This window comes from Takifugu flavidus, chromosome 4 (assembly GCF_003711565.1).
Source record: "Takifugu flavidus isolate HTHZ2018 chromosome 4, ASM371156v2, whole genome shotgun sequence".
Lineage (NCBI taxonomy): Eukaryota > Metazoa > Chordata > Actinopteri > Tetraodontiformes > Tetraodontidae > Takifugu > Takifugu flavidus.
In genome coordinates this window covers 8,330,609-8,344,737 of record NC_079523.1, presented here as the reverse complement: position 1 = coordinate 8,344,737, position 14,129 = coordinate 8,330,609, and the positions used below count along the sequence as shown (strand labels likewise).

Here is a 14,129-nt window from a genome sequence, read left to right as displayed (position 1 = left end):
CAGCAACAGTTGTTTACCCTATCTTTGCCCCTCTCCTCCTCCCTTTAGCTCCCAGGGCAAAGAGAAGCCAGGGGAAGCAAAGCTGTTGTTTTGGCTCTCCACTGGGTGCTTCCTGTCGTGATAGCGCACCAAGCAGAGATATCTCTGAAAGGAGCTGTTGGAGTGGGCCAGGGAGGGAAGAGCTGGGTGTTTGGGACATCTTTCAGTGGCGCACCACCTTATCTGGCCTGATGTTGGTATGCATCCACAACTTGGGCCCTGGTGGAGTGGGAGCAATCCAGAAAGCAAATAGGAAAAACTCCCTAATGAAATTAAGGACGACTGCAATGTCACCTTCATCACAAAGAAATGAGTTGGTGTTTGCACGCAGCCACCCAGGATCAAAACACACTGTCAAGTGAAATCCATGATGGCTAACACGTTTCATTCATAACACTATATGGCTGATAGGTCGTTTACGTGACAGTCATCACGTTTGAGTCGGCCCCTGCTGCATGGACTTAGTTTAAGCTCTAATCTGAGTAAACACACAGAGCAGCCACCTCACCGTCTGTCTCGCCTGTCTCCTGCTCTGTCTTCTCTCTTGTTTATGACACAATGGCGGCCTTAAAGGCTGGATCCCTCTGTTTGACTAATGCAAACAACTGGCTCCACTTCTTTCCATATCCCGGGATGCACGTACAGTAATTGTTGCGGGGGGTGGAGCGGGGGTGGTGCGTGTGTGTGTGTTTGTGTGTGTATGGATGGGGTGGGAGGTGAGGGTTAGTTAGAGGTCAGCATTTTTGCTCAGGTTTATCTCATAATGGAGACACAAGCACAAACAGGATGGCTGTCTGTCATCAGGCAAAATGCTGATGCTTACGACTCACATATTACCGGAATACAAGTGTAAAATTATTACTGCCTTAATCTCAGATTCTCTTCCAGGGGTATTATGGCAACCTTTTAATTACACCACAGGCTAATTACAGCTTTGACAGAGAGAGATGCTTTAATTTTCTTCATCTTCCTAAAACGATTTTATCTGATTCTGTTGGGAGAATTTTGTTCAGGATGGCATATTTAGGAAATTCAGGTCACGAGCAATAACACAAAAGGTTGTTTAACACACAGTGGGTCCTAACCACTTTAAAACCAGCCCCCATTTAAAGCCAATCCTTAAACCAAGCCAAAGGTGAAAAGGTCAAGTATGCGAGTGTCCTATCTGTTGGAGTATGTGTAAAATGAATGTGTTTGCATGTGGGTATCATAGAAGGTGTTTCACAGAATGTTCCAAATGGTTTAGTAATTATATCAGGATGCTTAAATATGGTTTTAAAGCAAGATTAGTGGGTAGGGAGAGTTAAGTACAGGCTGCCGCTTTCAAAGTGTTGCTTGGAGTGTGGAAAAGAAAAATCTGCCTGTCTGTATTTGAATGTGTGCGTACGTGCCCGTGTGTGTGTGCCATTCCTGCCCACGCACAATTCAGGTTTTTTTTTTTTTATTATAACATGTAGCCTCTTCTTTGCTTCTTTTCAAAGTGTTGCTATTTTTGTTACTTTTCCACAGATGCCGCGGAGCTCTCCCTCTCGCCCTTCGGGCCCCGGAGACCCTTACAGGCTTTGATGTGGGACTGATTTATTTCCTGATAGGCTAAGGTCTGCAGGGTTTGTGCAAAAGAGTATCTTTTATCAATTATAATAACAATTTGACCTAATTGTCTCTAGATGTAACATAGTACAAGCTGCAAGTTCAAGTATATTCCATTCACAGAGCTGAGGTTCTGAACTTCCTGTTGAGCTCTGCCTGAGGCAAGGTAAATGACACAAAAATTAATGACACAACTAATTATCAGTGTGGCCAGAGTTTTTCCCACTGTTGAAGCAGAGAGCGGCCATCTTAGATCAAGTTACAAGCTTCAGACTTGGAAATTCCAGCTTTTAAGTACTGGTAGAATGCTACCACCTGTCTGAAGTGACTCAAACCTGATCTTGCTCCAAATGTGACAGTGAGGGAATAGATAAATCTGCCCCGAATGATGAGCATCATCAATCAGAACATGGAAGAGGAGGTGAGATGCACTCAGCAACAGCCAGATCCCAGCTGAACAATGAGATCTGCAAGGTGACGAGTGCCTTTGAACACACCTTCACTCCTCACATGGATGCAGATGTAACCCATTATTTTATTGTCTGTGCAGCTCAGAGATTATCTTTAGATAATTACAGTCTTTTATCCAGAGTCTGCTCCCAGTCTAGCCTGTATGAAGCTTGGGATGGAAGGGGGGTGGGGCTGGGGTCTTCTGTTGAAGACCAAGCTTTTTTCCCTATTTTCAACAGTGGGATTATAAAAGTGTATTAACAGCGTACACAGTGTGCATCCACCTGATGATTCCCAGCATCACACGAACTACTACCATGTTTGGCCTCAACATTAAAACCATTTCAAAAAAGAACACCCTATTGTGTGGCACTCTCCTGGGTGCCAACAAGGTGTGTTCAGACTGATTTTGCTGTTTTGATCATGATCAGGTGATGCGACTCTCTTTCTTAAATTAACCTGGGTGTGACACACACTGTTGTAATATGTCACATATGTTTGCGTGACAAGCAAAATGTCAGAATTTATGACAGCCACGGGCCGTGGCCAGCTTGGATTTTATCTGGTGCGCATTGCCCTATTTACATATGTAAACTGTAAGTCACTTCCTGTCCAGTTTCATGGAGCTGTTCTTTGGAAAAAGAGAGCCAACGTTTTGTTGGTATCTGACTGGAAATACAATAAATTTGCACTTAACTCAGTCTTTTAAAAAACTATGTTTTAGTTACTATACCACCCTGCTTTGTGTTATAGTAATGAATAAATACATAATAGAGACTTTCTTCCATTTAATTATTCAATGAGTTTTAACCATATTTAAATAGCTTTCACATTAAAACACATGCAAACTTTAGAGTTCTCACATGAGGATTAATTAACTCTCAAGAAAAGGTACAACAACTGTCACGGTCCAAGGTTATTCATCTGGCTGAGCTCTTAGTTTGAACCCCCTGGGCCATCACAGTCCTCCTACCCTTACTGAGTTTAGGACAGGGCTCCATTGACCACCCACGCACGGTTTTCCCCCCGGAGGGCTACATTTTGCCCCAAACATATGCATCTGCACAGCCAGCATGCCTGTGAAGGATGGAAAACAAGGACTGGACCACGTCTGTGTTCTCCTGAAGCCATAAGCGAGCTCATTAAGAGCCCGGTGTGATCAGTGATCCACAGCGTTGGCGCTGGGAGGAATTAATGCGACTCTGGATCAGGTAGTCTGGCTGACTTCATCCGAAGGCCTAAGTCCACGTGTGTATAGAACAAAAGGCGCACTTACAAAGCGCATACTCTGCCCTGAATGACTCAGTCCCTGTCATCGGGCCGCGCCACATGCACTCAGTTATACACACATGGAGAAGGACTGGTTCATCACATGTATGGCCTGCATCCTTCTCTGCAACACACATGTGTGTTTTCCCCCTTTTTACTGTACCTGGAAAAACATTCTTTCAAATCCATGTGCCTCCTGATTTATGCCTCGTGAAAAGTGCCCTGCTTTGAAGGTGAACTGACTGTTGCCTCTGGTGGAACACATCTGATATCTTTATCAGCAGGACCGGGCCGTGTCTCTAATATCCCCCACAAGGGAGGGGGAAATCAGGAAATCGCAAACTCTTCTGGGAGACACTCGCTGTTTAAGATTAACAGATCGCCACATTAATAAAGCCGAAACGCTCTCCTTTCCAGGCTGACACCCGGAAATCTGGGATACTCATCGGCCATATGCCAGAGATCAGTGTTTTGAAATGAATACAGGAACCACGCATCTGAAACATGGTGATGTAGCACTGCAAAAAAAGAAAAAAATGAACATTAAGGCAAGATATAGGTGGTTAAAACTGGAAATCTATACATGTAAGCAGTTTCCATCTGCGTAGGCCGGTCCTGTAGAGTTCCAGTGGTGCAGGAACTGGCTCAGGACCAGAGGCCGAACCAGCGTGACGCTCTCGTCATACCACAGCTGTCGTTTTCACAGCTTCTCCTCTGACACCAGACACAAATGAACGTGTTTGTGTGGGTGCCTGCGTATCATATTATGTGGGACGGAATGTGACTTCCAGTTCTGAGTGTTCCCTATTTATTAATACTTCCCAAAATAATTAATACAGGATGTTATCCCCACGGACATCCAGCCACCATAATTACCACTGTGACTCTTAGTCAGGCTCAGTCACAGGGATGAGTTTGCCAGTAACTCCTCCAGTCTGTGTCTGAAGTGATCCTTGGGTTATGGAGTCTAAACACACCCTGACATCATCAAGGAGGCGGACTGGGTGTCTCCACCCCCTCTCTGACGGCAGGCTGTGGCTACACTTCAAGCACTCAACATAACAATGTGGAGGAGTGATGCAACGATGACTCCTTATTGCTGCTCCTGATTATAATGCATTCCAAAGAAGAAAATACCTGCGTGTGAGGCAATTTACGATAAAATCCTGCAGATTCCCAGAATTCTTTTCCGCCCGATACAGGAAGTGATTAATAAGAGAAGCAGTCGGGGGACTTGGGCAAGTTTGGTGTGGGGAAGTAGAAGGTCTTAGGCTGTTGCCATGTGCTGTCATATATGGAGCCAAGTGTGTGTATGGGTGTGTGTGTTTTACACAGATGTGCCAGTAGTGTTGAAATGTTATCTTTATCTGCAGATGTGGATCGATGGGAACACAAAAACAGGGCCAATGATTAAACAGGAGATCTCTGCCACACCTGTCGCCACCATCTGGACTTTTACACATGCACCATGCCATGATCATCACACACTCCACCACAGATGCTGCAGACCCTTCATGTCTGTTTTTGCTGCAGGCAAAGTGACATTTTTATTTCTCTTTTGAACTGCAGCAACAGTCCGCATGTGTGAGTCCACAAGGTTGAAGACGTTGCTGCTGCAGCCGGAAACTCAAAAGTCATAAAAGCTTAAAGATTTAGTAATAGTAAAAAACAAAACAAAAGAGTGAAACACCAGTTTGCTTCTGACAGGACAGGGTTGACGTCACCTTGAACCCTTTGTTGATGTGCTTGTATCAGTGTGAACTTTGGACAGGAGTTAAATATGCACATAATTTAATGACCTCAGCAGGCTGAGGCAATGCACACCGTGACCTCTATAGTCAATAAATCATTTACAGTGACAGTGCAGTCGTTCCCATCTAAACTCCACCCTGAGAACCTTCATTTGTGTGCCCTGGTGTTGCAGCACGAAAGGAAACTGCTTCCTCCCTGCACCAGACACAGTTAAACCCCCTCAAAAAAAAAGAGAAGCTAAAAACAAATGGGCATTTTAATGTGTGTGGATCAAATTCTTCGTGCATCACGGTGCAGAAACAAAGCAGTTTCCTGACATGGATATCATCTTTGTCACCAGTGCTTTCATCTGCCATCTAGAAGCTTCATCACGGCTCGCTCTGCCTTATCTCCCTCCCCAACTAACTTTATAAGGAACTTCCTGCAAGTGATGACATCACAACAGCGCTGCCAAACAAGGAGGGTGGTGGTGGTGGTGGTGGTGGTGGGGGGGGGGTGGTGCAGAGGCTGGACAGACAGTTTGCACATGAAGCACATTTATCCCTCTGAATTTGTCTGTTTGGCTGGAAAAGTTTCTGTAGAAAGATTGAATTCACACCCAGACACGTCTGACTGAGCTGGATTCGACTGACTCCGAGTTTACACGAACACGACCAACCACGATGATGTCAACTTAAATCACTTTAGACCCAAACTCTGCTGCTCCTGTTATCCATTTTGCCATGTTTTTTCCTTCTTTCTTTTAGTTTTCCAGGAGAATCCCAAAAATGTGCCTGCAATTCTAAGAAGGGATTAGCTGGAATCTTTTCAGCGCAGGGGCCAAATGTGGACTGAGAGGCTTTTCGGGTTTGGGGATCTGGAGCCCAAGCTGTAAAGGATTTACTAAGTCGGACACAAGAGCACTCTGTTCTCTCCGCACACACCTCGGCTTTCTGCCACTATTGATTCAGCGCGAGTTGTTTGTAGCCATTGTGTTGCAGTGTTTGGTTAGTGTGCATGTCACTGCTGGGTTTGCACAGCCCAGGTGACACCGCTCGCACTCTCAGTACCTACGGAGCGTGTGAAGAACGGCATGGCCGAACAAAGACGAATTTATGCACAAGAATCCCTCCGCAAGGGTTCTTAATTGTGCCCTGTTTTATGTGAGCATGTCAGGTAAGCAGAGAACAAGTCTGGCTGAAATAAAGTGCCCAGGGTGATCTGATAAGCAGGCAGCAAAACAACCCGGGCCCTATTCAGTGAGCAGAATACAGTGCTGATAAGAGGGTTTCTGCGCCCGTTGTCTTTGTTATCTTTTCTGGAGCCATCCTCATTAGTGGCTGTCTCCCTGGCTGCATGAAAATAAGCAGGATGCACTTTTGAAGTGTTATAAAGTCCACAGAATGTAAAGTCGCCCACTACTGTGGATGCTTTAGGTGTTTAATACCAACATAAGGCTCAAATACATAGAGATGGGTTGCAAAACTTTTACTGCACACTGTGATCTCCACCAATGCGCGTCCTAAAGTCTGAGGGCGCTTTCCCGCACCGTCTCCGCCTGTCACGCCGCACCTACGCTGCGGCAGAAGCGCAGCGCCGACGCTGTGCCTTTAAGGGCAAGTGCGCAGGGTGGAGCGAGCGCCTCTGCGCCGCGGTGAACCTATAAGACATTGCTCTCTACAACAGAAGACTCAGCTCAAAGTGTCACATTATATCCGGAGCGTCACCCAAAAAGCACTGGCGTCCCGGTCCCGATGAAATCTCAAGTTTGAAGTCTTCCCGCTCCCCCCGCCTGCCAGGAAAACCGAGGAGCTATATTTGACTAAAAGAGGAGCGACTCCGCCAGCGGAGGATAACTGTGGAGTTATTTTGGTGAGTCCGGAGAGTGGCTTGAAATGTCTTGTGTGGGCTACCGTAATAGCCCGTGTCACGCCTGCCTATTGTTTTGTATGTTGGTGCCAGCAGGACGGACACCGCTGATTGATGCAAACTTGCGACTTCTTGCTCTTAAGTTTTTGTTTGGTTTTTGTTTTTTGAAGCCTTTTTACTCTCCCCTTTAAACTATTTTTATTGAGAGATTTATATAAAACAAAATGCAAGTGAACACTTACCCATATTTACACATGGATCTCATAAGCATTTTGTCGTCATCTAATGTGTATTTTGACCTCTTTATTGTCTGCTGGCTAAACCCGAGCCTTCTCTATTTTGGGATATTTGTAATTTTCCATCCTGGAAAAAAGGAAAATGACAGATCTGTCTATATCACCATTCATTGGCCTCGCCAAATAGCAGTCTTGTATGTTGTGGCGTGAGTCACCTGCCTGCTAGAGGGCTTCTAACCATTATTATCTCAATCCGGTAAAGTGAGGGGGTGTGCACGCTGTTTGCTTGCCGCACAGGTAGAGCGGGTATGGTTGCTCGGAAACCGCTGCAGGGGTGTCGCGAGCGGGGTGTGAACTCTTTTCAAGCGCTGTGTGTCAATCCAGTCACAGGCGATGTTTTGCATCACCGCCAGCCCCATTAGGCCTCCTCTCTTCTGACACCCATGGCCCCTGTTATCTCCCCACTCTCTCGGCCTTCCTATTGTATAACCAGCGCATGCCCATAAAAAGGTTCCTCAGATGGTCAAAGTATCTAAATTAAGTGACTTAAAGAATACCCCCTTGAGCAGGTTAATGCTCTGCATGGCTGCACATCATTTGTTTAATCCTGTTGCCTGTAAATGCTCCGGTGGTTAACTGCCAGGATGAACAGTCTTTGCACCTGTTGCAAGAGGAAGCACGGGCCCCCGAGGGTTCATTATCGAGGATCATGTTGCTTCCCATCCCCGCCGAACCGAATCGGTGGCCCCGTGTGTGGGGGATTGCATGCCTTGTTGGGCAGTTTGGCTCGACTCGATGCCTCCAGTCTTCCTGTTGTTTTAAGGCTTTGTTTCTGGCCAGCTGTCAGGCCCCGCGCATAAATATGGCTCACAGGAGACGCAGAATTGACGGGGGCCGTGTTCCTCTCAGTCATCACCCCTACATTATACAGAGGACAGCATGTCCATGGGCGCGCACGAACCTCTTTTGTATTTTCCAGGACCGATGGTAACTGGGGCCATGGGTGCACCTGTTTTCCTGCAGTCTGGGAGAAAAATGGATTAACAGCTACGGGCCAATGAGGGCAGTGTGTGTGTGTGTGTGTGTGTGTGTGTGGGGGGGGGGTTCTGTGAGCACTGACATGGTGGCTGCACTCAAAAACCCGCACATGCAAAACAGGATTTCACAACAAATTTGTCCTGATACGCCGGAATATTGCTGCTGCACTCCACCATACCTTCACCTACTGTAGGCATTGTGTACTCAGCCCTGACACATACTTGACATGGCAGGAACATTCAGGTCATTTCATTGGAGTTCTTGCAACATCAGGAGGAGCCGTCTTCCTTTGCAATTCAGGCCTGGCAAGATTGTAGCACCAGAGCACAGCTCTCTCTCTCTCTCTCTCTCTCTCGATCTATCTCTCTATCTCTCTCTCTCTCTATCTCTCTATCTCTCTATCTATCTATCTATCTATCTATCTATCTATCTGATATCAACATGCTCACAGGTCGTCGGTGTCGTGATGACTGGCATCGGCACCAAGTTGGGCTTTAACTATCAGCGTCAACACGTGCGCACTAGCTTCACCTCCAGAACTTATTGTAACTTGGTTACCAGCATTAGAGCAAAAGTCATTGGTTGCACATTCACATCTTTTCAGGTGGTTTGCGGGTTTTGAAAGTCAGGGATGTCCACTCTTCTGCTGTGTACATCCTTATCACCTGTTAATTGGATGACTTTGGCAAACTTTAGCTTTTGCAGCACAGCCTGTTCCATTTTATTGCTGTAGCACAGGCAACCACTGCTCCTGACTGGATATCGAGCGTCTGGTTAGGTGGCTTGTGGGCCGCAAATGAACCCAACAGATTTCAGAAGAAGCAATGTGACCGTGTCCTAAAACATCTGAATTCTTAAACAACAACCTCTGTCAAGCTTAGACATTGCTTACATCTTGTCTACCTGAGGGAGGCTGCTACACTGTCAGCTTCAAGGCAGGAGACGTCATATTTACATGATTAAAGCAAATTACAGAACAAAAGGAATGACACACATAGTTTGAAGCAACAAATAAACTCACTTGATGTTGCTTTTTGTACAATTTGAATTCAGTTCTTGCTTGGGTTTATGGCCCCATAACCATCGTTTTACACGAGTGACACCACAAATATTCTTACAGTTCAGGCTGTCCTAGAAAAAAGACTGATGTTTGACTGTGTATTACAGGGCTGAGGCAGTTTTATTAGACAGTAAATCCCGGCAAGCCTAAAATGGCTTAAAGCAAGCTTTTGTCACTCATCTCTCATTGGAGATTGTTATTTTTGTTGAGGTCTAAAGATCAAGTGCAAATGGGCAAAAGGCACAAGCTTTTGTACGTTAATATCAGGGTTTTCTTTCTTGGCTCAGAGGTTGGGTATTGGCTTGGCTCTTCCAGAGTATTTTCCAATATGCGGCCGCGTCCTCTCTCTCCACGCATCTGCTTTAGCCGTCGGCCTCCTTCCACCGTTGCTAAGGTCTCCATCTTGGCTCTGTTGCAGGTACACCAGGAGCAGGAGCAGCCGGCCGAGCCATCCGAGTGTTTCCTGGCTTTGATGCGACCCCAGTGTACCTGGAGCATGTCCACAGTAGGCCTGACTGCCCAGGAGATCTCTTTTCCCATAGAAAACCCCTTCCTAAGGGGCAGCCACTGTCACAGCATGGCTCAATCCAAACCCACCTGGAGCTATCCACGAGAGCTGGACAAGTGAGTGTTCAGGTGCCACGACAAGCCCTCATTATTTTTTATTGTACTTGTATTATTTTTTTATGGCACTTGGAGAAGCACTAAATGTTAAAGTTTAAGTCGGTCTGTAAAGTAATGAGTCCAATTTAAACAGGAATTGATGGCATTTCTGTAATTGACAGCTTTTACTTCACCATGGAAAGTGCGCACACAGATTACAGCTCCCGTCCCCAGCTGAAGATTCCACCTCCACTAAGTTATGAAAGTAGGTAAATGAAAGTAGACGTCTTCTGAAATCCACGCAAATCTGAACCAATGACTGGAGGACGAAAATATGAGGTCAATCCTACTGTCCTCATAGGGATTAACTCTGTCAGCTCCATAGAATCCTCCTATTCTGGTGTTCCAACTTGACCTAAGTGACCTTGTGCAAGAGTTTATACGTCTTCCGGGTTCAAACCTATGTTGCAGACTTAGTCCAATATCAGAATGTCCATCCGAATCTATTGAAAACCTAAATACGGATGTTGAAACGACAGAAAAGCTCTCGCTGTTGCTGCTGGGCAGCGCAGTGAGGAGAGATTAGGCTTATGTATGAAACTGCAGTCAAGTTATGAGAAGATTATACGGGGAAGTATTTTATATACTTCCCCGTATAAACTAAGGATTATGTTGTCATTCACGAACATGCCCTTAATGACGGGATTATTTACTGATGTTTCCTCTTTGACAGGACTTAAAAACAGTCCGGGCTCGCAGAGGTTGCTTCCAAAGAAATGCCGGCCTTCCCATGTTTCCTTGTCCTGCAGTGTTGAACCATCCACCCCGAGTCCTTCTGATGACACCCAGGTGGTCCCCTCGTTCGAGAAGCTTTCCATGTGCAGCAGTCCGCTGGGCAGAGGCTCCAAGCCGCTGCCTCCCACTCCCCTGGAGACGGACATCTCTCTCATGCAGTCCATGGACAGCGAGGTGGAGTTCTTCCCGTGCACGGACGACACCTGCTGCCTCGTGGCCGAACATTGTTCCAAGCCGTCCCCTTTCCGATATGGACTCTCTGGTCGAAGAAGCCTCAGGGACTGCGGGCAGATAAACTATGCTTATTATGACGGTCCGCTGGGACAGCAGACCCCACGGGAGCCCGAGGCGCAGAGTCAGGGACATCTCGCGCAAGACGTCCGGGAACAGCAGGCGCAGCAGCAGCAGGGGACGCTCGCCTGCGTGAGACAGCAAGCTCAGAGAAAGCTTCGGCGCTCGCACTCGGGCCCGGTGGGCTCGTTTAACAAGCCCTCGCTGCCGCGCATCACCTGCCAGAAGCGCATCGCTAACGGCACGGATATGCCCGAGGTCCCTCCCCCCGTCCCCCCACGAACACCTAAGGCGGGAGACCTCCGGCACTTGTCAGGGGAGTACATCGAGGAGGACAAGCCACCCGTGGTTCCCCCAAGGGAGCCTTTGTCTCGAGGCAGCTTCCGCAACCACAGCCCCAAAAGTCTTCCCACGTACCAGAACGGAAAGATGCCCCCAACCCAAAGTTTTGCACCGGACCCGAAGTACGTGAGTTGTCAGGGTTTACAGAGACAGAACAGCGAGGGCTCCCCCCGCATCAGACCCGTTATTAAGAACAATGAGAAGGTCAGCGACACACATTATTATCTCTCATACTGCTGATTCAGTCCGCACCCAGAAGTTCGCAGACGGCCCATCGGCACGCGGCCCAGACCCCTGGGACTCGGCGCCACGCGCATGCCGGGAGGGGGGCGCACGTGGATTTGTTTTAAACATTCAGGTGGAAGTAGCACAAGACTGAGCAGAAACACTTGAAATAACCAGAGAAAAGGAACTCTGACGTCCCTCAAACTGCTGCTTTTTTTCTTTGTTTTTTTACCCCTTCATGTATTCTGAACACACAGGGTACGTGCGCACTGTATTCAGTTACTGGTAATGTTGGAACAACCTGAGATGTGTGTAAAAACAGTCTCTAGTGGGCAGAAATCAACATTGTAGAGCTTATTTTTGATATGACTTTTATTTCATGACATTCAATGTTGTCCAGTTCTTTCTTTTTTTTTTTTTTTTTCTCGGAAGGGGGGGGTCAGGGGTCCAGGCAGGTCTGGAACCTCCTGCTCTGTGTATTCTGTGTCTGGAAGGTTGAAGATGTTTTTATTGAGATAAACATGGAAGCTGCTTTTTATCTCATATGGGACAAAAGGTCAGTAACCAAACCATGTGACACTTCATATATGAAGGCTAAATGTAAGGCCTCTAATCTGCCTAAGGAAAAATGAAGGATGCCAGCACACAAATCCTCATTCAGTTTTCTCCTCTGCGTCCACACTGTCTCCCCGCCTCGGTGAAGTTACAGTCTTACTCAGGCCGCTATATTTGTCTATAATAGTTTTCTACGCAGTGTGTCACTCCGGTATATTTTACAGACGTGGGCGCATGACCGGTGTGACCAGTGGAAAGTCTGGTGCAGCTCTTCTGGTGCGCTGGTTTGAATGGTCGCGTCCGCGCACCGGCACGGCGGCGGAGACAAGTGTTGTGGTGACAGCCATATTTGTTACTGTGCCCGTCGCGGAAAAGAAGTGCACACCTCCGGGCGTCCGGGTCTGTTTTGACGCACAGAAACGGGCCTGTTGAATGTTCTGTGAATGTATGTTATTCTTACTGAAATTCCATCAAACAGTTGAAGTTTTCTTTCCTTTTTTTTAATCAAGCTGTGAGTTATCGCTCGGAACTAATTTGCCTCAAGCACTACCTCCCTTCGACGTTCATCCTGTATTTCATGTGCTCCTCAGTTTAAAAAAAAAAAAGAAAAAAAAAAGGCAAAAACAGTATCAGTTGTGCTCTGCGAGGGGGAGAACCCCCCCCAAAAACCCAAAGAAAGACAGCTCAGAGCGACCTGACAGGGTTTTTAATCGAGTTGGAACTGAATTGTGGGTTCTGATCAGATATCCTCAGACACAGATTGGATTACGTGTGCATGTTAGGCCAACCTGTTAACAGGCGTATTACAAAGAGTGCAGGATTTACCTACCTGACACAGACTTTCCTGTTCTGCTCATGCATTCCTACCTTACATGATTGCAGTGGGTGTGGTCTGAAAGACTTTGGCTGCTGGCAGCCCAGAGACAGAAAATCGATTTTTTTTTTTTTTTACTGTTGTAGACTATTAAGAGTGTCAGGACAATATAGAAAATGTAGCACGTGTGTTGAAGTATCAAACATGGTGTTCACTTTGGGATAATTACTAAGGTCAAATGGTTGTTGACGCATAGATTCCTCTCCCTTCTGCTCAAAGAGGAACAAAAAAATATACCTTTGCTTGTGACTTCAATGTCTGACACAATGTTTACATCATACACTGATGCTATTTAATCTTAAGGTATTCGTATGTCTTATTAGAGATGATAAAAAGTGAAGGAAGACTCGTCTATGGAGACGTAACTGCGAAGACGTGCACTGGGGGGGTACAGTATGCTGTGTACAGTATTTAACAATTCCATTTGTTGTCATGGAGAGTTGATAAAGAAATGTAGTCTTTGAAAAGAAAGCAAAATAAAGTGACTTATTTATGAGTCTGTTCTGCTCTGCCTGTGCCATCCGTCAAGCCTAAACGCTTGACTCAGCTGTTTGTCCTGTTTTATCACCCACACACCCTCATGCTGCGTACCTTATTGTGACTGGCCTCTATCCAGAGACACAAGACCGACTCACAATGGTTGATTGACAGGTGTGCAGGCTTCTTCCTGGTTACACGGCGCTCTTTTTCTTTGTGACGGCTTACATCCTCCAACTCCGGCCCACAGGTTGCTGGGGTTTTTTTTTTTTCTTTTCAAGTAACAATGTCGCGAGTGTTTTGCATTTGACGTGCGTCCATGTCAAGCTCAGCAGAATCCAGGGGCCATTATTAGTCACAATCATGATGTCCATCATGAAGCCACGATGGCTTAAACTCGGAGTTCATTCGCCCGGCTGCCCGTCATAATTTTCTTCATATCGACACGTCTTGGACTCGACGGTTTCCACCTTTTCAGCTGTGATCAACTGGTTCCTTTAGATTTTTAAACCTTTTCCCACTGCTGATTTTATATTGCATCCTTCATAACAGAGGCATTGGAGATTTTAACCTCATGTATTCACATTTTGCAGCTTTGGGACATGTTTTAGGGGTTGAATTTTGCTACTTTTGGTCTGAACCTGAACCGAGCTGCAGGGAAACGAGGACATGAATGGGTCTCCAA

General features: G+C 46.5%; 1 protein-coding gene across 2 annotated transcripts; it reads left to right on the top strand.

Moving 5' to 3' along the window:
* Positions 1–6,655: 6,655 nt before the first annotated feature.
* errfi1a (ERBB receptor feedback inhibitor 1a) lies at positions 6,656–13,463 on the top strand. 2 transcript variants are annotated; one of them, XM_057030689.1, is made up of 4 exons: positions 6,656–6,951; positions 9,701–9,906; positions 10,068–10,150; positions 10,619–13,463. In XM_057030689.1, exons 2-4 carry the CDS (start codon positions 9,755–9,757, stop codon positions 11,551–11,553), a joined length of 1,170 nt encoding a protein of 389 aa, XP_056886669.1. In that variant the 5' UTR covers positions 6,656–6,951; positions 9,701–9,754; the 3' UTR covers positions 11,554–13,463. The 2 variants fall into 2 exon arrangements, with proteins under 2 accessions (XP_056886669.1, XP_056886670.1); XM_057030690.1 differs by lacking the exon at positions 6,656–6,951 and having other exon boundaries at positions 9,774–9,918.
* The last annotated feature ends 666 nt before the right edge of the window (positions 13,464–14,129 follow it).

Excerpts from the sequence above, each read along its gene's own strand:
- errfi1a (XM_057030689.1), top strand. The coding sequence starts at position 9,755 with ATGCGACCCCAGTGTACCTGGAGCATGTCCACAGTAGGCCTGACTGCC. Across the intron at positions 9,907-10,067 it reads TATCCACGAGAGCTGGACAA|CTTTTACTTCACCATGGAAA; the intron begins GTGAGTGTTCAG and ends TGTAATTGACAG. Across the intron at positions 10,151-10,618 it reads ACCTCCACTAAGTTATGAAA|GACTTAAAAACAGTCCGGGC; the intron begins GTAGGTAAATGA and ends CCTCTTTGACAG.